This window comes from Macrobrachium rosenbergii, chromosome 6, assembly GCF_040412425.1.
Source record: "Macrobrachium rosenbergii isolate ZJJX-2024 chromosome 6, ASM4041242v1, whole genome shotgun sequence".
Classification (NCBI taxonomy): Eukaryota; Metazoa; Arthropoda; class Malacostraca; order Decapoda; family Palaemonidae; genus Macrobrachium; species Macrobrachium rosenbergii.
The window spans coordinates 43324514-43350464 of NC_089746.1; the positions used below are offsets into that span (position 1 = coordinate 43324514).

At 35.4% G+C, this 25951-nt stretch overlaps 2 protein-coding genes across 2 annotated transcripts in view; both read left to right on the forward strand.

Annotated features, from left to right (window-relative positions):
• The first annotated feature begins 98 nt into the window (after positions 1–98).
• Positions 99–15237, forward strand: LOC136839494 (elongation factor-like GTPase 1). The gene is given in 16 exon segments (XM_067105631.1): positions 99–235; positions 1559–1748; positions 2560–2767; positions 3893–4024; positions 4469–4722; positions 5144–5354; positions 6290–6425; positions 6860–7038; positions 8271–8430; positions 8960–9000; positions 9002–9133; positions 10347–10457; positions 11117–11380; positions 11794–12000; positions 12238–13098; positions 13290–15237. Coding segments are annotated over 15 exon segments (3315 nt in total). The 5' UTR covers positions 99–235; positions 1559–1563; the 3' UTR covers positions 13524–15237.
• Positions 15238–16787: 1550 nt separating this feature from the next.
• The window catches only part of Nurf-38 (Inorganic pyrophosphatase Nurf-38), a 60178-nt gene continuing 51014 nt past the window's right edge, over positions 16788–25951 (forward strand). Inside the window, exon 1 of the mRNA XM_067105644.1 lies at positions 16788–17186. Within this exon, the coding sequence (XP_066961745.1) occupies positions 16988–17186 (199 nt within the window). The 5' untranslated portion in view covers positions 16788–16987. The remainder of the gene's footprint in view (positions 17187–25951) is intronic.

Genomic DNA, 25951 nt, shown 5'->3' on the forward strand with positions numbered 1-25951 from the left:
AAGGAATTTATAAAATTACATGGTATTACGGAGACAAAAAAACTTAACAAACACAAGCAGGGGAGAAATAGAGCGAGCAAGGGAGCCGTTTACAAGGCACGGTCCGTATACTACTACTACTACTCGTACTACTGCCTGCTCCGCAACAAGGCAAACTAACCATACTACGCTTTGGAAAGTTGTTGTGCCCCAATATTTTATTTATAATAACGGCTGGACACTGTATGTGAAAAAGGTATGGTTGCTTTTACTACAGTTTATTGATTTACCCATGTTAACATTGTTATAAATTACGAAATCGGTAAATTATGGCGATTGAGACATGGACTAACCTAGGCTAATATTGCACCACATGGTACCCCAAGGTAGGATATTATCAGTGGGTAATTAGGCTACCCCAAGGTCATTTTTCTTACCCATTGTCGTATTAAAAGCCCCTCTCGTCAGGTTAAATTAGGACCCAGCACCATAGGTAAGGTCTGGGCCCAGGACCCCAGGCTGTGTTAGGTTAGGTCCTCTTCATCCCCTTTTGTCAGGTTAGGTTAATAGCCTATGTATTCCTGTGTATTGTGGATTCTCAGGTTTTCGTGTGTTTTGAAGAATTTTGTGTATAGTCTTTGCTGGAAAAATATAGCCTATTGTTTGGGTAGCCTAGGTAGCCTATGGGGGAAAGCTGAAGACAAAGAAATGAGTAATTTGTGTTAGGACCTAATCATTTTCAGTTTTCTGTGGGTGACCAGAAACATTTGAGGGTATTATTTTATAAATTGCCAATACACAATATGAAATTGTAACCTATATTTTTTAAAAGAGCTCATCATCTAATTAGGACTTATAAGGTAAGACAATGCCGCCCCCCCCGACCATAGCTAATACGACAAAATTGTAACCAGTAAACAGGCCTACCCCTAGCTTACGTGGTATTTTAGATTGGCAACTTATAAAATTTTACCCATTTGAGATGCTAACAAGAGTTACAAAAAAAAATAATTTTTTGATAAAAATAATGGTAGGCTAAAAATGCAAGAAATACCAGTCAGACTACTAGTCTACTGGGCCCCTCTAATTTGGCAACTACACTCATCACTTAGGGATGGTAAATATCATAAACATAAACAATAGACATTAAAATATACTAAAACATAAATAAAGTGTGGTAAATATTCTGGTTGGCAACTGGCGTGATTCAGGCTGTGGTAGTAATCTGCAGTTTTACTAAAATACCATTTTGTTTACAATCATGATTTTACTTATTAATAGGCTTACTGCGTATGGAAGATATTTGTAGCAACGTGATTTTACAATCTAGCCAATTTTGTAGTTAGATGGGCACATGGACGATTTATTACAGCTCATCATCATTTCCGAAAAGGCGACTTATTCATGAAATCACAACTTACATAGATTCTTCAAAGCCTGTCACTTGTATGAAATATGGTCCTTTGGAAACCGACTCGCCCAATGTCTGTCAACAAAGGCTACGTATAATTTTGAGGTGATATTTCTTTGAGTAGTGAAATACTCCCGTTAGTGTTAATGTGTCAGTCTTTTGTTCCAGACAAAATGGTTGCGGGGCAGCAAGATCAGAGAAGTAATGCTTATGCATTGATGGAAAATCCTCACAATATTCGGAATTTGTGCATCATGGCACATGTTGATCATGGAAAGACTTCCCTTGCTGATAATCTTGTAGCGTCAAATGGTCTCATAAGTCAACGCTTAGCAGGACGCATCAGATATATGGACAGGTAAGTTAGTGTTGTAGTACTGTATGACGTGAGTATTAAAGTATTCGTAATTATAATATGGTCTCTGTATTATAGTTAAGAATAAATACATAACAACAAACTTTCCTAAGAAATCAAATTAGAGTAGCCGAGGCACATTGCTTTATATTATTTTTACAATAGGCTAGTTTTTATTTTGTGTTCATGAAGTATGTATTTAGGCTATATTTTCCAGTTCATTAAAGAATTTTATATATCTACTTTTTTTCTAGATTTTTCTCAACTAAAAAATATTATAACTTTCCAGCTACCTTGTATCTTAAGTTTATTCCTCATGGTGTGTGATTATCAGTTTGTACCAAGAATCTGGGTTATGCATGTTTAACTGTTCCAGGCCTCTTATATAGTTGTGTTCTGTAAATAGGTTCTGTAGCAGATTACAATAATGTATTGCTTAAAATATTGCTTGAAAGTTATTTTTCAACTCATAAATTGAAATATAATTCAGTTTGTGTTAATAATTTTTATGCTTGTAGCTTTGTATTGCAATTAAAGTGCTTAATAATTCTTAGACCCTTTTGAGCTAAAGTCTTCATTTTCTTTTTTTCCATTTGTCAAGTATATATGAGGAAATTGCAGTTTATGTGCAAAGATACCATTAATCAAATTTCCTTTTATAAGAACAAGTCCATTGTGCCAGTCCTGTGAGACTGAGAGTTAAGAGTTGTGCCTCGTTGGTTAGGTAAAATTATCTTTAAAAATAACTGATAACCATAGCATTATGCCACTAGCAGTTCAATGAAAAATTATAAGGTAATATCTTATTTTCCAGCCGAAAAGATGAAGCAGAGCGTGGCATTACAATGAAGAGTTCGTGTGTGTCACTTGCGTATAGTAAAGGTGATGAAAAATACTTGATTAACCTTATCGATTCCCCTGGTCATGTAGACTTCTCTAGTGAGGTGTCTACAGCTGTTCGTCTCTGTGATGGAACAATAATTGTCGTTGATGTGATAGAAGGTGTTTGCGCTCAAACAAAGGTGAGGCAGCTTGAGGTGATATCTTATTTGAATGTAGCTTATTTGAATGATGATATTTTTTTTTTTTTTTCTTATAAACTCATTTCCAAAATGAAACCTAGACTTGGTTCTACTAAAGGAACCCTTCTTATTTTACATGTGCCCTAATTTCATAGGCAATCATTAATTGAGCAAAATTTGACATAACTAAATGTGATAGTCAAGTAATAGATTTGTCAGCAATGAAGTCACAGGTGTAATATGAGTAAAGAGAGCTGGATATTTAGCAGTAGCACTAAAAAAATGTGGTGACTTCAGTTTACAAAATTAGCCAATTTAGACACTGACTGGCAGTCCTGACTGACATAATTACAGGACTATTGCCTTTGCTGAGTTCAGGCTGAAGTGCCAGGACGCTGTACAAAGAACATCAGTCAGACCTGTAGAATAGCCATCTTCATTAATAAGCCATGTATTTATTTACAGTACTGTGTATCAATGGCTCATTAATTTTGAAAGGTAGATGGACAAGAGCAAAGTGGGTGCAATTCTAGTATGGGATATTTTTTTTTAGACCACTGTGGCAAGTTGATATTGAAGTACTGCATGGACTCTCCTATGCTGCATAGATTGATGCAGTTCCTTATAAAGCCAAGAAAAACTTTATGCAATAGGTCAGAGACTCAGATTTCTTTGTCATGAACAATATGCAATAGGTCAGAGACTCAGATTTCTTTGTCATCAACAATGGCAGGAACAGTAGCAGGGGATACATCTCTCCAAACATGAGACTCTGTCCTGTGATATCCAGTTGTCAGTGAGATTTCCAAGCTCTCTTACTGGGTCACCTTCAGTCAAATGTTCACAAGTTCCTCATAGGTAGCATGCATCACTTTTGAATGGTCTTCCATGTATAGATAGAAATATTAGTAGGATTAAGTGCTTTCATGATTGTTAAAATCAGCTATGTTAGAGATTTTCAAGTTCTGGCAATTTTCAATTGACCAATGGAGTTTAATAGGGCCAAGATTTTTATATAAAGATTCATTGATATTTTAAAAATTATTTTGCTCATCTGATGTTCTATAAGTGGAAAATTTAAGTTCTTATTCACATGATGATATTTTACTTGCTCTTTCTTTCCAGGTTGTCTTACAGCAGGCTTGGGTGGAGAATATACAGCCAGTGCTTGTCCTCAACAAGATTGACAGATTGATCTTAGAGACAAAACTAAGTCCCATTGACTGCTATTATCACATCGCTCAAGTTTTAGAACAGGTTTGTACTGTGTTCATTTAATGAACTTTATTCTGCTATTCTGCATTTTGAAAGCATAAAAACATGTTACATTACATAAAGATTCAAAATGAAGCCTAACTAGTTGATGTAAGGATCAAGCAGTATGGTAGAGACATTGAAAGTTATGCATGATTTTTTCTGATTGAGTTACCCCGGTTAAGAGGTTGTCTTCTAGAAACGAGAATCTGTGTATGAGTTCAGTAACATTGATAAAGAAACTGTTGAAGGTAATAACTGTGAACAGTAATTGTACATGAACTGGCATTATACAATTCTGGCTTTATTCACTTGATTTAAGATATTAGACAAGTAGAAATACATAAGCACCTAAGTGTGCTAGAGGAAAGTGATATTTAGCATAGGCTTGGCTTTTAACATTATTAGTGAAGGCATATCCAACTTGAAAGATTTTGTATTTTTCAGGTGAACGCTTACATGGGGGAATTGTTCAATACGACAGTTTTAGGAAAGACTGCAGAGGGGGTAGAAAGGCGTCAACAAGCGGAACGGGAAAGAAGACTCTCAGAAAGGAAAATCTCAGAGTCGGAAACAGCACCAGAAGCCAAACAGATTTTTTCGGATTGGGGAATTGATCAAGTTGATGACTCTGACCTTTATTTCACTCCTGAGCAAGGCAATGTCATATTTGCCAGTGCGTATGATGGCTGGGGTTTTAGGTAAAGTATGGCATTGTTCATAACAATCTTTTGCAGTTACAATTTGGTTGGACGAAATTCAGTATTAAGAATGTACGTTGTTTGATAGTGGGTAAAGTTTTCAATTGCACAGTAATATAAAAATCCTGATTATTGGTAGCAAATGTTTAGGATACTAGGTTGGAGCCAAGACTGCATGTGATAATCTTGTTCAGGTTGTTGTTATTATTATGACAAATTCCAGGAAATAAAGTTAGTTACTATAGTTATTGTTCAGTGAAACAAAATATTGTTTTTTGTATATTACTTATAATAATTTGCAAGTAGCAGGTGCAGTGCAGTTTTTTCATCATATCTTGCAGTTTTGGTTTCCTTGTACATGCACTGTTGAGATATTACCATACTTTTCTAGAACTCATTCTTTTTCTTTATATCTTTGCAGTATTGCCCATTTTGCTGAACAGTTTGCAAATAAATTGGGGATGAACAGAACTGTGTTGAATAAAACGTTATGGGGCGATTATTACATCTCTTCCAAGGGGGGTGAGAAGAAAATAATGAGGGGTGCTCGAGATAAACGGAAAAATCCCTTGTTTGTGTCCCTTATCTTGGAAAATCTTTACAAAGTTTATGATACTGTTATGAGCAAAAAGGTATGTGGTATGGTTTTGCATTGTCTCCTCTTGACAAGATATACATTGTTTTTATTTTTTAATGGACTATTGTTTTGGATACTGATAACATTTCCCATGTATGGCAGGAAATCAATCCAACTGAACTGTGGCATTACCGTTGTTCTATTTAGCAACTAGGAGTCTTGTATTTAATTTTAATCATATTTTTTAAGTCTATTTTGGTACTGCAAGGATTTCATGCTTTACCAAAGAAAGCCCTGTAATGGAGTTTCAACTTGTCTTGTTGTTGTGCATGGACCTTTAAGTAGTGAGGTAGTGATCTCTCATTAGTTATATTCACACTACAGTCAAACCCCAGTATTCACGGTTGATACATACCACTACCCCCATGAATAGCTAAAATCCGTGAATACTTAAAACCCCCTCTAAAAATGCTTATAATTGCCTATTTTGATAGTTCAAAACACCGGAAACCCTCCAAAAATGCTTAAACCTGAATATTTTAATAATCACAAAAAGTGCATTTAGTTAGGAAAATGATATGAAAATACAGTAATTTGTGAATATTTCTCTATGAAAAATACCATGAATAGGCGAATTTTCTGCGAATAATGTGTATGTATGTTCCACAGAAAAATCTGCAAATAGGTAAAGCTGCGAATCCGGGACTGCAAATGGGCTGCGGTCGACTTTATATTAATTTCAAGTTTCCTTTTACCTGGATCTCCAAATCTCTGATTCTCTTTCTTACCATTTGAAAAAAGTAATTCCGGGCTTATAAAAAGCTAAAATTGTTGAAGCCTTCCAAATACAGTAGCTTGTGGAATGGTGTATATGATCCTCTTTATCAAAATCAGTAATATATAAAGGCAGTTATCAGTTTGTGGAATAAACTTTTTGTAATGGATTTAATTTTTACTGTGTTGGCTTATGGTATTTTACTTTACCTTCAGGATAACATTGAATTAGAAAAACTTGCTGGATGTTTAGGAGTCAAATTGCCAGTTCATGTGCTAAAGTCTACAGATATTCGAGCAAAATTGAACATGCTGTGTAACAAGTGGCTTCCATTAGCTCCAGCTGTCTTAGGTAAGTCTGTTTTTAAGTATGCTAACATTATAATGTCTTAAGTAAGTCTGTTTTTAATTATGCTAATGTTATAATGTATGCTGCAAATTTGTGTTAAATTTTTCTATTGCTGTTCATGTAGTTGCAGTCACTGGTATTGGAAAACTTGATAATATTTCAAGTGGAATCATTGTGCATGCTGGCAGGTTTGTCACCGTATAGTGAATTATGGTTTTGATGTGATTTGCTGTCTTGTATGAATATTAGTATAGTTTTCAATGATGCTTGTATGCTAGGTATTTTGAAAATAAATATAGGGTGTAGGATTTAAAAATTTTATGTCAGCCATACCAATATTTTTGAGATATGAAAAAATTAGAATGTAAATTTCTTTATTGTTTTTATGTAAATTCATTTCAGAATTTTCCTGTGATGAATTTTTTTCCATGTTACAGAAATGGTAGTGGAACATTTGCCAAGTGCAGCCAGCATCAGTAAGGAAAGGGCTATGAAATTGATGTGTTCAGCCACTCAGAGATTTGATTCGCTTCCGGAGAAGAGCCAGGAACTTCAAAATGCATTTGTGAAATGTTCCAGTGATGAAAATGCTCCTCTTATTGTTTATGTGTCAAAGGTAAAGATTTTTTTTTATTTCAATAATATCTCCTTTTATTTTAATAATTTACTTAAGTTTTTTCTGTTTATTTATAAGTTCATTTATCTTTTCTTTTTTAATAACTGATCTCTTCTTTCTGTATTTCCCATTGCAGTACCTCCTGTTACTCCTTTCAAATGAACACCATATTCTTTGGAAGTTTGAATTTCAAGTCATTTGACCCTGTGGGTTTGTTCCATACGAATATGGTTCATCTGTTGAATGATAATGATGATCATGTCAGTTGGAAAAAGATATTTTCTGCCTTGATGTTTTTATATGGTGATTGTTGTTGAGTATCCAGCACTTTTTGCAGTTACCCACCAAAGTTCCTTATGGAATGGATGCTGTAATCTGTTGTAAGGCTTCTCCTTTTCTTGCTTCTTGTAAGCTTCATTGCAACATCAAAAAATAATTTGTTTAATGATCACTGTAGATAGATTATTCCTCATCATGGAAACTTTGTGCTTTGCTTAGATTGATCAGGCATCAAATATTTATGCTTGAATGGAGATAGGCAGTATGAGTATATGGATTTCATTCATTTGCAGTAACTTACAACATGTCAAAAGTATGTTCCTATCAGGCACATGCTATTACTTTGCAAATACCTGTTTAACCTGTTGTAAGCTGATTAAACAAGCTCTTAATGCCAAGTGTGGTTTTTTTTTGGGTGTGGTTACCATGTTGCTGATGGAGGAGACTGTTGGTTAACCCCTGTTACACTTAGCATACCTTCACTTTTCAATTAGACTTGAAGAAATAAGAATCTTGTCACTTCTTATGATTGTTGTTTGATGTTGGTTTTTGGTATTATTCTATTACCTTTTCATTAATATTTTAGAGGTTTATGTTATAATTAATGTAGCTACTTCCAATATTGTAACAAAATATGTATTTTACTGTGGTTATTGTTACAGCTTCAGTACTGGCTGAACTTCCTATCATTTTGTTGCCTCTGTAGTAAATATATATTTTGACTTTGTATATTGTATTTCATGTTGCTCTCTTTTCCCTGTATGTCCTGTAGATTTTATCATGGCTTTGTGTGTTCTAAATGATTTTCTGAAATATTTCAGAAATTAAATTGTACAGTACAGTATTTTATACCTGGAATCTGTTTAATACTGTATATAAATTCTTTTTATATATTAATTGCATAATTTTTTGGAATCTGCATTAATCTGCATTTTGAAACTATTTTGTTTCAGATATTTTGTGTTCCAAGGAAACACTTCCAAGATGAAAAGTCTGAAGGGAATAAAGGGTTCCACGTCCAGAATGTAAAGAGTTCGATTTCAGAGGAGGAGATGGCTAAGCGCAGGGAAGAAGCTCGTCGCATGAAAGAGGCAGCAACGGGAAATTCTGATGGTAGTGGCAAGTCATTTTGATTATATGCTGTGCCAGTGGTTGAAACAGTGGAAGTAGTAGCTAGAAGCTAAAGGATTTCTCATCTAGGAGAAACTGTATGCTTCACCTCCCAATTTTTTGGAAGATGATGAAAAAAAGTATGTTATTATTCAGATTATGAACCCTATTCATATGGAACAAGCCCACAAGGGCCATTGACTTGAAATTCAAGCTTCCAAAGAATATGGTGTTCATTTGAAAGAAGTAACAGAAGATAATAGGAGCTTCAATTTCATGGATGGCATTATGCTAAAGATTATGTATTTTAGGGGCATTTTACCATGTTTGGAAAAAGTGTAGTTCTGTTGTTACTAATTTCCAAACTTATACACTTCTTCCTGTAGAAATAGACTAATTTACAATCAGGAGCAATATTTTTTCACATAGTACCAGTATATCATTGGGCCAAAATTGCTAGTAATATTCCTTGCCTGTAGTGTTTAATTTGTCTTTTGCCTTTTTCTGTGTAAATATCAATTTTTTCCTTCAGATTCCAAAGGAAAAGAATTGTCTTCAGAGGAGATGGCAGAGTATCATGAGACAACAGCAAGAAAAATTAGCTGACAAAGAGAGAGAGAGAGAGGAGAAACAGAAACTCCTAGAAGAGGAGGTGTTTGTGGCCTTTGCCCGAGTTTATAGTGGTGCTCTGAAACCAGGTCAAAAGGTAACTTTCCTAATATCAGCACCTTTCAGTTAAACATTTCAGTGTTCCTTCCTCTTCCTATTCCAATACTGTGTTTGTTACTCTCAGCATCATCAGAGTAATGAGAAAATAGCATACTGGTTTTCAGCACTTGTTTAATTATGTCCATTTATTGTGATTGATGACTAGATATGAGTTAACACGTGAAAGGGATTTAATACAGTGGAAGCATATAACTTGCTAAAAGGTGTGTATATGATTACAGTATGTAAGTTTAATAAATTTGTTTTGTTTTTTTAAGCTCTGAAGTTGTATAAGGTACAGTCTTACAATCACTCATGGATCCTTGTATCATTCATTATGGCCATTAATTTGAGAGTTAGTGCATCTGGGATATTAATAATGTCTTTGAGAAACTTGAAACTTAATATTTCTTAATTCCAAAGCTTATTAATTATGGAAATGACTTTCATAAAAGTGGGTAATCTCACCTTGTGTTGTGATTTTGGGAATGTTAGGTCATGTTGGAACATGCATGGGTTTGTAGTGATATTAATTTTGAGCTTGAAGATGCTGTCAGTAAATGTGTAAAGGGCAATTGAAACTATAGAAATTGACAGTATTTTACCTATATTTTAGAGGATTTTGCAGCGTAGGCTTAATGTCTCGTCAACCCCTTCACAAGAGTGCCACTGTATTTGTTTGTTCTAATTGTCTGATTTTGAACAACAGTCTAAAGAGCTTTTAGACTTTGTGCTTCCTCCTATTTCTTGGCCTTGTGGTACACATAAAAACTTATGTTGTTGGAATTCACAAACTTGAGAGTCAAAATAATGTAGCTTTCTTTAGAAATGGGGTTGCTTCCACCTGTGACTGGGCTACCATGGTTTGAGGATCGTATCCACCTTTGTCTCTTCATTTTAAGACATTAAGTAAAACCCTCATCCTGGAAGCTTTTTGCAAGGGCATTAGAATAAATGGATAATAATTGGTGTAATAATGATCGTTTATCCACATGTTTAAGGTTTACAAGAATTATGTAGGTGCTGTCAGGATATGTTAACTTATTTATTTATGTAAATACCTATTGTTTACTGGATATGGTTATGCAGAAGTCTAGAAGTAAACAGTCTTCATTTTGTGAAAGAGTAATGAAAAAAAATATCCAAGTTAAGAGGTTTGTTGTCAGAAATTGGTTGTAATAACTAGTAAGGATGATTTATTCTTCTTCCAGGTATATGTATTAGGCCCCAAGCATGATCCCAGTAAGATAATCAACATGCTTGACAATGGAGAACTTACTGAAGAGCAGTTGAAGGATAACATTCATGTTCACATTGGCCAGGTATTAAACCCACGAGTGCAATTGTAAAGTGCTTAGTCCAACTATTTATTCTCTAATTGCCTATTTTCAAGCTTAGAGATAAATTTTGAAAGTTTTTTGATAAATAGATTAAAGCTTTTTTAGCCATAGAAACACTTCTGAGCTACTTCTGAATTTTAGGATACTGATTCATCAAATGGAGTTTAGATTAGCTATACAGTGGAAGTTATCATTGTCAGGATTCCTAAAGTTTGAGTACTGTACTGTACTATGTACAGTATATCATTAAGAATTCAATATGAATTTAATGTTTTCAATTAGTTATGTGGTGTATAATGTATAAATGTTGTAGCAGTAACTAAGATCAAAACATTACTCTTCAGCTTTTACTGAATTCTATCATTCTGAGTATGACTTTGGTGGAACTCTGAATTATCAGGTACCAAGCAACTTTTGATATGTATTTGTTCGGAATGTTTTTATGTTGCTAAAATGAGCTAGAGCGTTCTAAGCCTTTTCTCAGTTTATATCAGATTCATTCAAAAGCCATTCTAGTATCTACATACTGTATGTATAGTGAAGACAGGTTTCTATTTGAATTATTACATGTTTTTAGAAATCACATATATTTTCAGTAAATGGGAGGTTTACAGTATATCGATATGTAATTGCTTTTGCAGGTGAAAGGTATTTATCTACTTCTGGGACGTGAACTAGAACCTCTAGAGTGTGCAACTGCAGGGACAGTTATTGGCATTACTGGTTTAGAAGACCAGATCATAAAGAGCGCTACCATCTCCTCTACCCCTGTAATGCCAGCTTTCACAGAACTGACTCAGAATGCAACTCCAATTCTAAGGGTTGCAGTTCTAGCAAATGTCAAGGACCTCCCAAAACTGCGTGCTGGTTTAAAGCTCCTCAATCAAGCTGATCCTTGTGTACAGGTGTGTAGGAACTTCTTGACCAACAGCCTTATTTAGTGTTAGCTGTTGTGATAAAAATTTCTATTGAAATTGATTGAATTCAGAACTATAATTATTATGATGAATAATTAACACTATGAAACCTGCCAGTGAAATTCCAGACAGTGAGCTGCTCAACAAGTTGAGCTTTGGGCTCATTAGGACCAATTGTGCTTCAGAATAAACTGTGTCCGATTGATATTAATATTATTACCAGGAATAGTGGCTGAAAGAATTGTACCTATTAAATGAACAGTGTCTTTTTAGATTTGTGCATTTCATTATAAGAATGAGTTCATTCATGCAATTAGAATGAGATAAAAGAAAATTATATTAGGTATATGTAATGTTTTGAAGTTCCTTTCACTTATCAGTTCCTTTTTACTTTGTCTTAGGTGTCGTTACAAAGAAGTGGTGAATATGTCATTGTGACAGCAGGCGAAGTACATCTGCAGCGATGCATAGATGATCTTCAGGAGCGATATGCTGGTGTTCCAGTTCAAGTATCAGATCCCATTGTACCTTTCAGAGAAACTATTATAGAAAAACCAAAAGTGGATAGACTGAATGAGGCTATTGAAGGGGAAAATGTCAATACAAAGGTAAGCTGCTTCTTGTTTCATGACTCATTCATTACAGGTACCAGTGTTTAATCTCATTACCCTATGGAGGTTCTATTGATGTCAGGTTTTCAACTAGCACATTATCAAGTTGAAAAATGTAAAAAAAATTTTTTTGCCTTTCATCTAATACTCTGGTTGTCTAGTTCTGGCTGAACATTAGTTTGTAGTTTAAGGTGTTGTCTTTGCATACCCCCATGTTCCCTCGAAATATTTCAGGTAGAAGATGAAGATCCACTGGGAAGAGTGGAGATAAACGGTAGCGTTGGGAGGCTTCTTTGCAGAGCTGCACCATTGCCGGAATCTGTTACAAAACTTTTAGATCAATATAAAGACCTCCTGCATTTAATTACTAATAAAGCTGGCTCTGTTGTAGCTGGTGAGAACATTGAAACTGTAGCTGAAAGTAATGGGATGGAGGGAAAACCTGATCTTGAATCAACCCAGAAAGCACAAGAGAACTTGAGTAATGTCACTTTAAAGGCAATGAGTGAATTAAGATTTCAGCTTGACAAAGCTTTTAAAGAGGCAGGTTCTGAGTGGGAAAATGCTGTAAATGAAATTTGGAGTTTTGGTCCAGACGGTTGCGGACCTAATGTCCTGTTGAACCGCATCGGAGCATATAAAAGGCCATCAATTTGGGACAAGGCAACAGCCATTGATTCCCCATTAGCTGCTTATGATACAAACTTTGTCACTGGGTTTCAGTTAGCGACAGCTGCTGGGCCTCTATGTGAAGAGCCTATGATGGGCGTTTGTTTCATAATAGAAGATTGGAGTTTGCCTCAAAAGGAGTGTGACACCAAGCAATTCGGTATTTCAGCTGGACAGATAATTTCTCTTTCTAAAGACACATTAAGGAAGGCCTTTGAGAAGCAGTGCCAGAGGTTAATGTGTGCGATGTATTCATGTGTGATTAGTGTGACATCAGAGGTAGTTGGAAAGATGTACAATGTCATTGGAAAAAGACAAGGAAGAATTGTTAGTGGGGACATAACGGAAGGATCAACGTCATGGAATGTAACTGCCTACCTTCCTGTTATTGAAAGCATGAACTTTGCTAATGAACTTCGGAAATCTGTAAGTAACCTACAGCCCTCTGTTTCTGAAACAAGATTTTATGAAATTTATCATTTTTTTACAAAGAAGGTCATTTCTTTCAGCTTATATTGTATATACTGAGATAATTTTTAAAAATATTTTACTTCCTTTTTAAAATTTGATTGTTTTACAGTACAGCATATTTCATTGTGAATGTCATGTTTTTACAGACATCAGGTGAAGCCATTCCTCAACTTGTTTTCTCACATTGGGAAGTACTGGATGTTGACCCAGCTTGGGAGCCTCAAACTACGGAAGAATTAGCACATTGGGGAGAAAAATCTGACAGTGAAAACATTGCCAAAAATTATATCAATTCCGTGAGAAAGAGAAAAGGACTCGCAACAGATGAGAAGATCATCGAATATGCTGAAAAACAGAGAACTTTATCAAAGAATAAGTAATGTTGAAGTTCATAGGTTTTATAATGTACAGCTCTGTTTAATGGTGCCTTCAGAGATGATGATGTTATAGAAGTGCTATTTAATTTATTTGGAATACTCATTTTATTTTTGTATTTTCAGATTGTTATATAGTGTACTGTATTCTGGTATTTGTTATTCCACTTGGAATCTTCCAGATGTGCATTTAATGAATGATTATGTTACATATTTTGTCACAGTATTTCAAAGCTATCTGTATTAATGTGTTGTCAAATATAATAAAAGAAATTAAATATTGTAAGTTTAAGTTATTTTATGTTCTAAAGGTCTGTAGGTTTTTTCAGTACAGTACCTTTTTACATTGCTGTCATCTGGAGATCCCAGAATTGTATATATTACTGGTTGTAAAATTATCCCAGATGTATTCACTTTGTGAAACAGGGTGCCCTCATGTATTACCTTAATTTTATGAAGATGAAATCTTGGGTTTTACTTTACTTATGTGTTATTTAGCTAGATGACAGGATGTAGTCCTTCCACAGTTATCATTGTTATGATGGTAGTAATACAGGGTGGTGACCCGCCCTGATTGGAGACAGTAATGGATTCATAGAGCCAGCGAGTCCAATGTGAGCAGATTTTTTATGCAGTGTTTCACAATAAACTAAATTTGATCTTCAGATAATTACAATGTCCTTCAAAAAATTTTTTGCTAAGGGAGGCTGTTGGTTTCTGCGCAGTAAAACTTAATAATTGTTATTATGACAATTTTGTCTGAAAAATTTAGTTACAGTTTATTTTTATGAGAAAACACTTCGTCGGTTGTTACCTAAGAGTGTAAGGTGTCTGAGAACAATAGTTCTTTAAGGTCCCAATTTTTGTTGGCTTTAGAAATAACAGCATGTATAGAATGAACAAGTGGAACAAGTGAATGCATAATTTCTCTAAATATTTACTAATGTGATTTAAAAATATAAGTAGAAATATTAATAGAATCAACATTTAGCCCAAGAAATAATTAGTTCTGAAATTTAGGTTCTTTACTAGTCATGTCAGTGATAGTTTTGATGAACATATGTAATTAAAGAGGGAAATCGTAGGTAATAGTTTTGAAATTTGTTTTAAACTGAACTGTCTTGCTACATCAAGTCAATAAAGCTCTTGGAATATTGAGACTACAAGTTTTTTGTCTTTACATTTATAAGCTTGTTGAGCATTAATGGCTGTATTATTGCATTATATTCTAAGAAACCTATCATGTACACGGTTTAGTTTTCCAGATTGAAGCTCTTCCTTGTAAGCATATTTGCAGATTTGGGCACCTGTTTGTAATGCACGTATTACAGAATAATGAAAACCAGGAGTTTAAACTTTTTCAAATAAGTGCTGACAATTTATATTGTTGGTTTTTTTTTTCACAAAATCGAGAATGTTAATGGTTAATTGACCCTTAATTGGGATTTGTATACATAGAGATCTACAAATTATCTGGGTTGTGGCATGATTAATGTAGAGGAATATGACTTGGGCAACTGAGCAGTCAATTGTTTTGTATGGTCAGAAATGTTACAAACATTATTTGTAGTAATTTCAGAGTCAAAGAATAATTTACAGTTATTGAAGAGTAATTTGTGTATGACTATTGGTATTGGAAAGCATGAATGAAATTTGTAGGTTTAATACTGTAACTGTAACAGTAAACAAAGACCCTTTTAATTAAAATGATTTCTTACAACGGCTTTGTTTTAAAACTATTGAGTCATTGTCTGGGTTTAGTTGAAGTAACAAAATGTCCTGCAACTTGGAGTAAATCCATTTGTCACATATAACAGTTTTGAACTCGAGTCAGTTTACACTGTTGTTAGGTTTGGTATTTGTTTTGGAAGTTTTACCACAAAGTCACAATGTTTTTGGGGTCTCGGTAGGCTTTATGCAAGTTTAATTAGGTTTCTTCTTGGTTCAAATAGATTACAGTACTTACTGCCAGCAACCTTATGGAAATTGGTATGCTATTATCTTTGGAACTTTTATTTTCACCTAACTTTGAAACCATTAATTCACTAAAAGAATTGTCATTTAAAAAGTGCTTCCTCACCAGAAATGGGTTTAAAGGCCGTCAATAAAGCATACTGTATGAATCGTGGGAAAAGAAAAAAAAAATATACTGTTGAAACCTAATTTTGCTGCTAAATCAGAAAAGTGATGAAGATTTCTAAATTGACTTAAAGTGATCAGCCACATTATTTCTGGGACTACTATGATACTTTAAATCATGCAGGTAGCCAAGGTTGGAGAAAGGCACTTGCCCCGAAATGTTATGAGCATAAATGGTTTAGTCACGAAGCTAAAGAAATGTGACTTGCAAGTTTGTGATGTTTCATCTAAGAGGTTTAATGCCGTCAGTGTACCTCGCCGTGATTCACTGTAGGCGGTATTAATGGGTGTTTGCAGCGTTCCTTTGGCCTCTATCTGTACCCATTTGCAAGCAGCCTACTTGGCTTCCATTCCTTTATCCTTTCTTCAGTCTTGCTGACCAACCTCAGCTTTAGATCCTCGAATACGTCATCCCCGTCTTAAAAAGTCTGATTTCTAGTTAACTCAAGATAGCTTCTAGGAATTTTGTTCCAGTTAAATTGATTTCAGAGTGCAAGCCAAATAGATGTATATATTCAGATGTAGGTACAGCTAAGTGTTGCAACATTTACTCTTGTTGCTATATCATCCATCTGTAAACATACATGAATGTATGTATATGTGTGAGGTACACAAGCACATTTGTACATTTATTGGCTGACGGGTGGAGGAAGGACGGAGTGATGACCTTGCGAGTGTAATAGGCTACCCCTTAAATAGAAGGGGGCAAACAGTCAAAGAGAGTATTGCCATCAGGTTGTCGAATAAAAATTATTTCACGACATTCTTATTAATATTTCATATAAAAACTTCTCAAAAGTCTTTAAGCAGCATCAGAAAGGACCAAAAACTATTATTTAAATTATGTACTTTACATAATTTGAACTTTAAGCAACGTTATAAACGTTTGTACTTCATGACCTACAACGTTTCGTATTGTACCGAAGTTTAAAAACTATTTTGCTTATATATATAATGCATTGCTTTTATGTGAATGAGGTGTAGTTTTTAATATTTAGTCGTAATTTGCAAACGCGTTATCCAAAACCTGTTATGGCTTTCTTGGTTGCGCAAAGTTAGATATCTCTGTAATTCTTGTTGTGTATATGAAAGCAAGAGATAACAAAATGACCTTGAGAATATCATTAGAATTCTTGCCATGATTAGTGCATGGACGTGATTGCCTTGCTTGAGGGAGTCCACCCTTAAACGCTTTGGGAGTAGCCTTCCTCCCTGTGGCAACCATTAACACGGATAAAAAGGATTACAGATAATTATCTTTTTATTAAAAGGAGTGAGTGAAACTACCGCAAAGTATTAGATAAGATATTAATCACAAGAAGAGACGACAGATGGCGGTAGTCACCATGGCTCACATGTGTTCACGCGTCGCCCGTCACATTGCTCTGGCAGCATCCAGCCCGGTCGCTATTCTACCGGCCGCCAAACGTCTCAAGACATCGCCGACCATTCCAGAAGGGGCAAGAGGCATGGCATACACCGTCGTCGAGAGAGGAACCCCCAATTCCCTCGACTACAGGGTCTTTTTGAGTGAGTAACGCTGCTTAACATGGCTCCCTAGGCTTAAGAGGGCTCATAGGTGATAAGACTTTCGAGGACGGCAGCTGTTGTTCTCGATCCTGAAGCAGGTGTTCGAGTTCGCACGAACGTCAACTCCATTTAAATGACTTGATGCGTCTGTTGTGGGCGTGGCCGGCCGGGTTTTGTAACGTCAGGTGGGGAAGTGCCACATAGGCCTAAGGATAATGAAACTAGGCCTAGCCTATCTGATGCCACTTGTAAGTTAGGCTAGGCCTTAACTTAGCTTGGGTTGCTGTTCAAAGCTTTTCCACGTTTAAAAACTGCTACGTTCGTAATTTTTCACCTTTTAAATCATTATCCCTTTGATAGACATATCCTTATCATAGGCCTAATTCAGAAACACCTAGGGCTAGCCTGAATTGAAATTCGTACCTAGGCTAGGCCTATTCATTTTTTATAGGTACTTTATTAAACTGTAATTTTTTTGTGTCATCGGCAAGGAGGCTAATTAAGCATAGGCTGTCAAAGAGATTATGGAGAAAAGTTTTATCCTAGTCTGCCCAGAATGGAGTTGCAGAATTATAATTAGGTTTTCCAGTAGGCCTAGGCTAGCTGATAAAATTGCAGGGGTGTTACATGCATTATGCCTAGGCCTATTTCCATGATTCATGGCCTGTATGGAAACAGATCAAAGAGGCTTCATCCTGGTCTGCATCCTAACCCAACCTATCATAGGGTTTTGTGACCTGACCTGGCTGGGGGTGTAAAGCCCCTCACATGATGTTATATGTGGTAGAATGACTTGGGCACAACTTTCTTGCACTAGGTTATTACTTGGTAAATTTTGATGTTCTGGATGATTTAAATTATTCAGTTGGAAATGGTTTGTTATTCCTGTTACATAACTGTTGGAGGTTGGAGTTAATGAGATATTGGTGTGATCCTAACCTAACCTGGGGTGGCAGAGTGGGTAAATTTGTGGGCTACTACAGTGGCCTAATTCCTGCCAGTCACTGACCGGAGATATTTACCATCTTTTTACTTGTCTTTTGTTTGCTTTTACATTCATCCCTGAGCGGCTGGTGCTGTACACCGCACCCATTCTCCAAGCAGAACATTGCCGTGGTAGTAGCCTGCATTTTACTGCAGAACCTGTCTGATCATGAGGGTGAAGTATTTTGCTTTCCCATACCCCCCCCACCCTAATTTGATATAGTCTAGACCACAGCTATGAAATACTGTGTATGTCAGTGGTAATTGCAGGGATACAGCCTACCCTAACCTGGGGTGGTGGGTCTTACTTAACGTATCAAATTTGACACAATATCCAAAAATAGCTTGAAGTTCTGGTTATGCTACAGAAGCTGGAGCATGCACAGTTAACATCATCTGAATTTCTACTGTGTTTTGTTTTCATAGCAGCTTCAGTATTTCTGGCAGAAGAAATCACGATAATGTGGCCATCAGCTCAAGCACTTAATCACCTCCATAGCTGTGTAATGGACAAGAAAGCAATGCAAAAAATCAGACTCACAAATTCAGGAATGCCTAAATTCTGTAACAGTAAACAGTAATTCACATGAGTCATTGACTCAATGTCATTATAGAAGAGGTGGCAAAGACTGAATTGCAACCAGATATAGTTTATACAAATTACTGCATTTGCCACAGATGGAGGAAAATTACAATTACTTATAAACAAAAATCGTAAGTAATTATATAAGACACTTTATTTTATGGTAAACAGATATGATTTATGTGGGACAAGCAGAAAGATGTTTTACAAAGCATGAGTCATTGACTAATGTAGAGGTTGCAGCATGTAGACTGATTTGCAACCAGATATAGTCCATATACAAATTACTGCACATTTGCAGCAGATGGAGGGAAAATTACAATTACTGAGGTTTAAACAAAAATCATAAGTAATTATGGGCAGCTTGTAAGACACATTATTTTATGGTAAACATTTGTAGAAGCTATATGATTTTTGTGGGACAACCAGAAAGAATGTCAGACCCCCATGACATGAGTCCCATAAATGCATGCTTACCCTAGTGATCTGTGTACTACTTGACCATGTCATACCTCTTGACCACCTCTTAACCTTGCCTGAATATTGTCATTAGTATTTGCAAGGGCACAACCTAACCTGATGAAGGGTGCAGCATTGGGGCTACCTGATGGGACCTTATGTAATGAATGCTTAAAATTGTTTGTTTTGTTTTTTGACTTAACCACTGAGTTTCTTACAGGTTGCTCACTTGTCTCCATTACTTGGCTGCTTCATCAGTTTTAGTTGCTAAGAATTGTGGGTCCATATATCCAAAGATTTTGAAGTATTTTTGACTTAGTATTTTCAATCAATTAAAAACATGATTTTTGTGTCCAGTGAAGACCATGTTAAGTGTAAAAGTTGTCGGAAGGAAAATAATTGTTACTTTGTTCTTCTGGAATGCTCATCACCATTACTGTTGCTGGCTTTTTCCTAAATAACAGTTGCAAGAATTTTGGGTTCTAGGTGACTGCAAATTTCAGTAAATGTTTACAGTATCATTGTTCACAAGGACAGGATTTTTCTATCAAATGGACATTATATGTTGTAAATAAACGTTTTTGTTTTTTGCTTGAGTTGGTGCTAGATAACTAATTTATTCATTTGCACATTGCATATTTCACATTTGGCAGCCATTATCTTGCCTTTACCAAGGGAAAGATAGAGGAGTCCAAAGATATATGAGAACTTTACTGTGAAAAAGTATTTATTGGCAGAAAATATCACCAGTCTGTTACATACGAGATTATAAAGTGGGAAAAAAGCAAGGCAGAGAAGAGATCACACATGTCATACGGACATGCATGTGGTTTTTGCAGGTTTTAGAAAGGACCTTTGACAGGTAAAGGAAGGGGAAAGGTCAGATGGTGACTTTCAAAATTACAGTAATGTTATATACAGTATTTGAGAAAATGTGAAAGTTGTTGTTAACCTTCACATTTGAAAAAATGCCACAGTCCTTATGATTCAGATATGGTATTGGTGGCATTCTAAGATCCATTCTTGGCTGGAATTTAAATTTTTTTATATTATAGTTGAGTTTCACCCTGTGGATGTGTCAGACTGGGTTGTTTATAGAAAGTGACTGGGATGTTTTAATGAGATGTCTGTTACTGCTCTTGTCATTTTATTTTGCAGAGGGAAGCCTTTTTTGTTAGGCCAGAGGTACATTTTAAATTGGAGGCTGGATCTAGAGATGTTTTAGGGATCATGTTAGGGCTGGTAGGAACTTCATATAAAGAGATTAACATAGTGAAGATGCAGTCTTGTTTTGGGTATCATATCAAACCTCAGACTGTTAAATACTATAGATACACACACCATCAGTTTTACTAGTGAATTACAGTGATTACAGTCTGTTGTGGATGAGAAATGATTTTATAGTACTTTATTGAATGATTACCATTTTGTCAAGGTGGTAACAGTATCGGTGATAATGTCTGTCTGATTTTCTGTGTATGGATAGAGTTTGGATTTTAGGGATGACATTAGGAGCAGATGGGAAGAAAGACTTTCTAATTCTCATTCACATGTTAACTTCAGGTGGTACTTTTTATGCAAATAAGGTATGCAGTTACTACCTTCCATGTTCTTCTGTCTTGTGTACTTTGTCGAAATTCGTCCGATACAGGTTTTGTCTGCACCATCTCTTCATGATTTCATGGGCCTGCGTATTGCTGTTTTTTACTTAATTGCTCATCGTTACATTTTCAAATTAGTATCTGTTTATAAGATGTTGATATGTTTTCCAATCTGTGGATGCATCTTTTCCTTAACCCGGCTTTCCCATTTGTGATATGATCTACCCATTCCATTTATTAAATAAAATTCACTGTTGTTCCTCAGGTACTTATGTGAAATCAGTACATATTAAATGTTTTCGATATATTTTTCCCCTTCGATGAAAGGCTATTCTGTTATGTGGAAGTTCTTTATGCAAGTTAATGTATTTGATTATGAATGATAGGGTAATTTGTCTTTATTTTATGGATATCGTTACTAAGGCAATCCTGATTTTCTAGATTTTCTTTGCTGTAATATCAAGAAGCCTGTGAATAAATTGAAAATTGTATGATTGGTTGCCTGTAGACACTATTTAAGGTGGTCTTAGTGAAAAGTAAGGACGTGTGACAAGATTGTTGGTGCATTGAAGGAGTGTCGAACTAAAACATTCAATATATTGACTTATCTTCGAAATTATCACTCAAGAGTGAGTGATAATGGTAAGGCGATGTCATGAACCAGGGAGTGTCTTACTCAAAAGCTTTTCAAGCCTAGAAATGTCCAAGGTTAAGCCACTGGCATCAGCAAAGCTTACTCACGTATGCTTTTCATTATTGTTATTCCGAGTATTCTTGAGTGTACTTACAGAATTATGGAAGAAGCCAAATGTTATATTATTTATGAGAATAACCTGTGGTACAACCTAAATGGCCGTGATCTTGGGTAGCATATGAATAATTAATAACAGTACATAACAGAGAGCAAAAAAGAATTCAATGTGTGATAACAAATACCTAACTGGTAACTACAGTGTGTAATGAATGCGGATTGTTCCCATTAAATTTTAAAAAACACGTCATCACCTGACTAGTCCCACCGAAAAAAGACCATCTTGAATAAAAGATTGATGTGAAAACGAGAATGCAGTACACTGTATTAAACAATTTTTATGATTTTCTGTAAATAACTAAATTCATGTGCTGGTTTAAAATTTCCTTTTAAGTTATTATAGGGGGTCTGAATGTAGAGTTAAATGTATTTCATTGCAGTAGTTTTTGTCGAGTTCGTAGAATATCGAACTCTATTGCATTTAAACCCAGATGTTTACTTTAAATACATTAGGCCTATGTTACTTGAATCGGTGGATAGCCCATGAAATTGGGTGGATTACAGCCATGAACCATTTTCGAATGTGTGTGGCTCAGCCTTCGTCATTTATAGGCATTTTCTTACAAGACTATCAAGCGTTGGGTTCTTGTAGTCATAACATATCTCATCTCAGCCATTATTGATTTCCGATATTGATTGTCATTATCGGTGATGTACTCATCTTCCTGTGCTTAAGAGGTCTTGATCGATTTCTTCACATCTCTATATCCTTTCACATGCGTAACTGATGTATACTGATGTACTGAAAGTTTTTCTAGTCCTGTATGGCATTGACAATTGATTGCTTTCAAGCAATAGATGCTCTTATATGTATATCAGCATAGCGTTAATAATTGATTGCTGCTGTTGCAAAAGTCCTTTGAAATGTTTTCAAGTAATAGCGATAATAATTGATTGCTATTATTGAAAACGTCCTTTTGAACTTACTGACAGTTCTGTTTGTAGTATGTGACGGTAAATTTCTGCAGTAGATGCTATTTTTTTCACAGTATTCCGATATAACCTAAATATTTGGATGTAGGTATGTAATGAAAGTAAACTTAGTTTTTTGTTGTTATAATTGTTCATAGTTCAGTCATGGTGGAATTCCACAGCATGTTGTCTTAAGAAACTGAGGATCTGTGATATTTCTTATTTTTGGATACCATTGCCATAATAATCTATGAACGACGTTTTCTAGTCCATGGTATGGTAATATTTTGGAATAGCTATGAAAAGGGGCTTTTGTTAGCAAAGAGTCTTTGAATGCAGTATATGGTTTGTGTTTCAGCGTATCATATTGCTTTTATCCCGTAGAGGGAGGGGTAGTGCCATCAGTGCACCTCACGCAGTGCGCTGTAGGCATTACTTAAGGTTCTTTGCAGCGCCCCTTTGGCCCCTAGCTGCAACCCCTTTCATTCTTTTACTGTACCTCAGTTCATATTAACTTTCTTCCATCTTACATTTCACCCTCTCCTAACAATTGATTCACAGTTCAACTGCGAGGCCTTCCACCTGTTACACCTTTCCAACCTCATTTACTCGCAGTTTCCCATTCAGTGCTGAATGACCTCTTGGGTCCCAGCGCCTGGCTGTTGACACAAATTTTATATATTCCATATTGCTTTTACGAGATTTTCATTAGATATTACTGGTAATTTTTCTCTTTTGTTCTCTGTTCCGTATTTATGTAGCTATAAAGGTTAGTTGCTTTGCGGGCAATGATGCAGTGAATAAGCTTTTTGTCATTTAATTGAGAAGTCAGTAGTGTAAGCTACACTTGTGATCTCTCTCTCTCTCTCTCTCTCTCTCTCTCTCTCTCTCTCTCTCTCTCTCTCTCTCTCTCTCTCTCTCTTTCATAAGTAGTCGCTTTGCAGGCAATGATGCTGTGAATAACATTTTTTTTTTTTTTTAATCGAGAATCAGTAGTGAAGGCTACACTTTTGATTATTTCTCTCTGTCTCTTCTTAGTGTGTGTTTGCATAACTCTGGAGTGCGGTACACGATTTGCAATACAATCAAATATTGTGGTTATCGTGATTTTGTAAACATCTTATCATGACGAAAACTATCGTACTGTTTTCCAATAATCATGATAATAATGAATCTATTACCGTAGCCACTTGCTACTTATACAGAAAAACTATTCTTATGGATGGGAATGAAGGTAATATTAGTAGTAACATCCCCCGTAGGGGGTTAGTCCCGTCAGTGCACCTCATGCGGTTCACTGTAGGCATTACTGAAAGTTCTTTGGAGCGTCCCTTCTGTCCCTAGCTGCAACCCTTTTCGTTTGCTGTACCTCCGTTCATATTTTCTTCCATCTTACTTTCCACCCTCTCCTAACAATTGATTCATTGTGCAACTGCGAGGTTTTCCGCCTGGTACACATTTCTAATCACTTTTACTGTTAATTTCCGTTTCAGCGCCGAATGACCTCATAGGTCCCAGCGCTTGGCCTTTGGCCTAAAATCTATATTCTATAATAGTAATATCGTATCCATTACTTTCACGTACTTCCCGTAGCAGTGCAATCACTATCTCTTTCTGCACCACTTCAAATCGACACCATATATCGTGTTAACACTGCCTTGTCAGGAGTTGCCCTTATCAGTTTCCCTCAGCTTCTCCATTGTTTGGGTGAAGTGTTTTTTTTAATAGATAACAAGATAACTATTTTTTCCTTAAAGGCTTGGCAGTTAAATTCATGCTGGCCTTTTTTTTTTTAGCGATAAAGTTCTGTTGGCGGTTTGCCTGAGAAAATGCATCGGCTATTTAATTTTTTGTGATGTTTTGGAGAAGATTGTGTGTGTGTGTGTGTATATATATATATATATATATATATATATATATATATATATATATATATATATATATATTAGAAATATGATATTATATGCATTGTTCAATATATTAGAAATACTTGATATTACATGCATTGTTCATACAGTTTTTGAAGCTGTCGATGTACAAATTTCCAACTGATTTCAATCTTTAATTGTTAGATATCCACAGCCGAAGTTTTGGGAATACTGGGGTGTGTTTAATAGCTCCCACTGGCTTTGGGGTAACTGAGTATGGTATGAGAAAGGACCTAGGGGACACAAAATAGCCCCAGTGAATGTAAAAATTCTTTAGAAATACAAACGTATTTATTACTGACTATTTGAAAAATTGTATGAAACAAAATTGGGCATCCAAAATGTCTTGGTACAAGATTGGTTCAGTTGTGCAAAGGATTATTAGTATTACTATTATTTATTTAGGTACGTAAGCTAAGGCCATTTTTTATGAAGGTTAATAATGTGTGTTCCGGGATGAGTACAGGTGTGTATAACACTTGGGAATTACTCTGCGCAGGTGTCATCAGCTTCTTTTAGTGGTGGCACCAGAATTACTATTTACTATAGATGTTATTTACGAAGAAATTACTTTTGGGATAATGGCATAACCTTTTTTTAGGCATTTATATTGTGGATAATTTTTTTGAAGCGATTCTTGTAAGCAAGAAATTTGACTGGGCAATTATGTTGTGGTAAAGGGATAGCTTATTTCCTGAAAATTTCACTTATTTCAAATTGATTTTCATGTGTATTGTATTTTTCAAGTTTTTAGTTCCATATTTATCACCCCGTTTCCTTCCTTTCATTGGAGGTTTTTCTTTGGCCCTAATGTAAACACAACAACAACAGTAATAATGATAATTTTTCAGTAGCTGAAAGGCAGTGTTGATCTCTGCTGTATCTGCAAGTACATTTCTGTTTCTGACCACTGACGCATCAATTTGTGTTACATGTCGTTATCTCCGTCTCTCTTCCAACTAGTCGTTTTTGGGCTTCACAGGAGCCAAATTGCTGGTTCTCAATACATACATACATACATATATATATATATATATATATATATATATACTCTGTATATAATATATATATATATATATATATATATATATATATATATATATATATATATATATATATATATATATATATATATATATATATATATTATGTATGTATATGTATGCTTACAAATATTGTATTATAATTTCAGACTCCGTTATTATGAACTCCGTTGTGCTTTTATAGGATCAAACGGTGTATGTCGAAACAGAATATTATCCGAGATCTTTGATCGTGACTGATCATATGTTACATATTGCCCGTCGTATATTTTGACATGCGTTATGCAGTGAACATTGAACCTTATTCCTGGGATGATTCAACTTGAGTTCTGGCAACCCCCTACCGTAGAGTTTATTGTCACGATTTAGTACGATATTATTATTCAGGTGAACACTTTTCATATGAAACCAGCCCACAGAGGGCATTGAATTGAAGTGCAAGCT